Raw genomic sequence first — 4,799 nt, 5'->3', positions numbered from 1 at the left:
GGAGACGTTAGGACTCGACAAGCTAAATTACCACGGACAAGGCATCCCATAATAAGCCCTGAAAGTAAGTATGCATACATCCCAAAATTAGATTCAATGCACACCCTAAGATGATCTGCTTCTAATTATTGCTGTATAAACATCAGAAGTCCCTGCTGCAGTAATTGGGCAACCATTACCAATAGAACCATTCAAATTGCCTCAACCTCTGCCCAAAATGTAGTGCTAAAAAATTAAATTTGCATATGAATCATTGCATTTCTGTTGTGGTGATGGAGAAATTGATTTGGTTTCTAATGAATATCCCCCCGAACTTGTAAGGCTTTTCACTTCTTTGGAAGAAGATGCCTTACATTTTAGGAAATATGCGCGCATATACAATAACTTGTTTGCTTTTAGCTCACTTGGGGGGGGGGGGGACTATGGTGCAGAAACACAAAAAGGAATATATGTCTTTAAATTGCATGGACAACTGTATCACTTTATACCTAATTTACTGCCTAATAATGAAAATCCCAAGTATTTACAATTATATTTTTATGATGCCCAACATGAAGTTGAATATCGTGCTGGTTGTTTCCCAGAATTAAGACAAGATATGATAGATATCCTCATTAATATCACCAAAAAAACCCTTACGCCCATTTTTTCCGATCTTTGAAGGAAATCCAAATTAATGAAGACACTGAAATACTTATAAACAAAAATACTGTGCTTGACCAACGCACTTATAATTCCCCTACATCTGATGAAGTGGCTGCCATATGGTTAGAAAGCACTTCCTCGAGCCAGTCTAATAGTCCATATATAGTTGTATCTGGAAGATCTAATACCTCGCATAGGATCATGCACTATTATGGGTGCTATGATCCACTCCAATATCCCCTTTTGTTCCCATGTGGGGATTGTGGGTGGAGCCAAGGACTGAAAAGAATGTCAAATGGAGGTCGGAGCCAAATAGCTACTCAACAAGACCCCGTTGCCTCTTGTGCTGTGCACACTGCTGAGGCCTTGCTAATGGAAGAAGCTTCACGTATGCCCTTTATTTTTTTTATTTCCTTCATTTGTAATGTATCCATGCTAAGTATTAATCAAGTACCAACATCTCTTATGAGTTTTATTAAATAGGTGTGTCTCAAGGCCGATCTAGGCTTCAAAAGCAAATTTCATGCAGAGAATATTATGCGTATAAGCTCCAACATCGACCTATAACATGCTTCTAAGAGCTGGGAGATGCCTGCAGCAGTATATTGTGGACATGTATGTCAAAATTGAAAACACGCGGTTGGATTTTTTCCGCTACAATCAAAAAACCATCAGAGCAGATCTATACCAAGGCATACTTGATACACTGGAAAGCGGAGAAAACAGTGCAGCTAATGTCCACAGAGTCATATTGCCACCTTCGTTCCTCGGAGGACCTAGAGACATGAAAATGAGATATTTAAATGCAATGTGTTTGGTGCAGCGCTATGGAAAGCCTGATTTGTTCATCACAATGACATGCAATGTAAATTGGCCAGAGATCAAGAATGAGTTGGCTGTTGGAGAAGAAGCTCAGAGTCGTCCAAATTTGGTTGCAAGGATTTTTCGTGCCAAGCTACTAGCATTGAAGAAACATATTCTTAATCACATGATGCATGGTCCGTGTGGCCACATGAACCCTGAATGTGCATGTATGAAGCATTTAAAGAGCAAGGGGTCTTGCAAGTATGGATACCCAAAACAGTTTCGCAGTGAGACGATAAACAATGGTGATGGTTATCCGATGTACAAGAGATGGGATACTGGTGACAGTGCTTCTATACGCAAAGCAACATTGGATAACAGATGGGTAATACCATATAACCCTTATCTTTCATCCCTGTTTGACTGTCATTTAGACGTAGAAGTATGCTCGACAATTGAAGCAGTGAAGTACTTATATAAGTACGTTTACAAGGGGCATGACAAGATCTCCTTCAATGTTGTGCGGAGAGGTGAGGTTGACACTATTGATGAGATAGAGCATTACCAGTCAGGGAGGTGGGTTTCTGCTTGTGAAGCTTCATGGCGCACTTTTGGATTTGACCTTTTTGAAATGCACCCATCTGTCATGCCCCTCCCAGTGCATTTACCTAATATGCAAACAGTCCAAATAAGGCCTTATGAACAACTTGATAGCGTTGTTTTGAATGACAAACGCTCGCGAACTCCCCTTACAACTTTTTTTAAAGCCAATGCCACAATTGAAGGTGAACGAAGTTATTTATATGGCGAATTCACAGAGCACTATAGGTGGGATCTTTCTTCAAAGGAATGGGTTAAGAGAAAAAATAAGGTGATTGTCATTGGTAGGCTCACATTTGTAACTCCAACAGAGGGAGAAATATATTTTTTGAGGTTGTTGCTTCTGAATGTACGAGGGCTGCGGTCATTTGAAGACCTTTTAACAGTTGACGGGTATAGATGTGCATCCTTTCAAGAAGCAGCCATTAAGCTCAGGTTGCTAGAAGAAGATGATGCAATTGATAAGTGCTTAGCTGAGGCATGTGAAGTACAAATGCCTCCTGCTATCCGTCGCCTTTTCTCAACTGTCCTGATTTTTTGCCAACCAAGTGACCCAAATGCATTGTGGTTAAAATACTATGCTGCCCTCTCAGAGATTTTAGCCAAAATTCCTAATTTCCCAGAGAAGGTTAGCATCTTACCGCTAGAGCAATTGAGCAATATTTGGAAGCCATGGGCAAGTCGCTTAAAGCATTTGCTTGGAACATTACAAGGTCAAGAAGATGATGATTCGGAGGACAAAGGATATTGCCGATGCACTAGATGCACCAATACCCCAAGATTGCATTGATTGTCGTTCAAAACTCAACTCAGCACAACAAAAAGCATTTGATGCAATAATCCACCATGTTAAACAGGGAAAGCCTGATGCATTTTTCATAGATGGCCCTGGTGGAACAGGCAAAATGTTCTTATACAATGCGCTCTATGCTGAAGTTCGCTTAATGAATCAGATAGTGCTCCCTACTGCCACTTCAGGTATCGCTGCATCTAACATACCCTCTGGAAGAACAGCATATTCCCGGTTCAAGATACCCATTGATTCAGATGCTTCACTGGCTTGTGATCGATGTTCCTAAACAGGGTAGGCTAGCTGCATTAATACGGGCATCAAGTTTGATCATTTGGGACGAAGCTTCAATGGCAAGGAAAGAAAATGTCGAGTCACTATATTTGCTCCTCCGAGACCTGTGTGATGCAACTCTGCCTTTTGGAGGTAAGATCATTGTTTTTGGTGGAGACTTTCGGCAAGTATTGCTCGTTGTGCCCGACAAATCACAAAGAGAAGCTGTAAATGCTAGCTTAGTAAGTTCAGTGCTTTGGCCTAAACTTATCAAATTTAGGCTCACAGAGAACATTTGAGCTAGAGAAGACCCTACATTTTCATCGTTCCTCCTTTCACTAGGGAATGGAGAACTACAGACTGAAGAAAATGGATTCGTTCTACTGCCATCTGAAATTGTTAGGAACCCCGGGGAAAATGAAGATCCTATAAATGAGATAACCTCAGTGGCATTCCCTAAACTTGATATGAACATATTCACAACAGATATATTCATAACAAGGGCAATATTAACTCCCATGAATGATGATGTTGATTCAATTAATACAGTCCTTATAGAGAAGTTCCCTGGACAAGCTGTCATTTATAAGAGTTTTGATACAATTCTTGATGATAATTGTGTAGTATATCCTACTGAGTTTATAAACAAGCTTTGTTCTGGTGGAATGAGCCCACACGAACTTGTGTTGAAGGAAAATTGCCCAGTCATATTACTCCGTAATATCTTGCCTTATGCTGGGTTATGCAATGGAATACGTCTTATATGCAAGTGTTTCTTCCCTAACTTAATTGAATGTGTTATAACAACCGGCCACCACAAAAGGAGAACACGTCCTTATACCATAGATTAAATTGCGACCAACGGTCTCATCAAACTATCCATTCTAATTTCAAAGGAAACAATTTCCTATCAAACTCAGCTTTGCAATGACAATTAACAAGTCCCAAGGGCAAACACTATCACAAGTTCTCGTCTATCTCCCTCGACCATGTTTTTCACATGGCCAACATATGTTGCACTGTCACATGCTAAGCGACGCAACGTTAAGGTCATTTCAAAAAAATGATCCACAACATCATTCTCAGACCTATGTAAAGAACATGATATCCTATGACATTCTCAAAATGGCTGGCATTATATAATGTTCAACATCTACAGGTATGTCCTCTCTCAAATCCTGTAACTGAGTTCTGCATTATAAATATATTCGATAACTGCTCAAATGTAACCTGCATTAAGTCTTTTAGTCTCCCGAGATTAACAACCAACTAGGAATTTCAGACACCTTCCATAATTTAATTTGTAAACTAAACAAACTTATGTTCACATGGTCAGTCAAATGCTTACTTGCCTTTGTGGTTTTTGCAGATGCCAGTAAGCATCAACGAGACTCATAGGATCACCTAAATGATAACGGGTCTGCTTTTGATACATTTCCTCTGTAATGCTAAATGTGGTTGTACATGCACCTTTTGATAATGTTACCATCATTACTTTTGTTATAATTGATGAGATATTAATTTGTGTTGTAGCTTATGCAACCACAAAGAACAAAATCTATGATATTTGCATTTTTGCCATGTATTGATACGTGTGTCATGGTTTATTAACTACCTATATTTTTGAGGTTATAACCCGTTCCACCCATGTTTCTGTGCACTAACTCACAGCAAAAACTGAATTATG

The 4,799-nt window shown here is 39.5% G+C and overlaps 2 protein-coding genes across 2 annotated transcripts; both read left to right on the top strand.

The window, feature by feature from the left end:
* Positions 1-1,213: 1,213 nt before the first annotated feature.
* On the top strand, positions 1,214-3,128 carry LOC104901443 (uncharacterized). The gene is made up of 2 exons (XM_057391334.1): positions 1,214-2,677; positions 2,763-3,128. Exons 1-2 carry the CDS (start codon positions 1,214-1,216, stop codon positions 3,126-3,128), a joined length of 1,830 nt encoding a protein of 609 aa, XP_057247317.1.
* Positions 3,129-3,189: 61 nt separating this feature from the next.
* On the top strand, positions 3,190-3,963 carry LOC104901452 (uncharacterized). The gene is made up of 2 exons (XM_010689041.1): positions 3,190-3,265; positions 3,455-3,963. The coding sequence occupies exons 1-2, from the start codon at positions 3,190-3,192 to the stop codon at positions 3,961-3,963; spliced, it is 585 nt and encodes a 194-aa protein (XP_010687343.1).
* Positions 3,964-4,799: the final 836 nt, after the last annotated feature.

Source organism: Beta vulgaris, chromosome 1 (genome assembly GCF_026745355.1).
Source record: "Beta vulgaris subsp. vulgaris cultivar EL10 chromosome 1, EL10.2, whole genome shotgun sequence".
Lineage (NCBI taxonomy): Eukaryota > Viridiplantae > Streptophyta > Magnoliopsida > Caryophyllales > Amaranthaceae > Beta > Beta vulgaris.
Note: the sequence above shows the minus strand (reverse complement) of the source record. Positions and strands in the feature narration are given on the sequence as shown.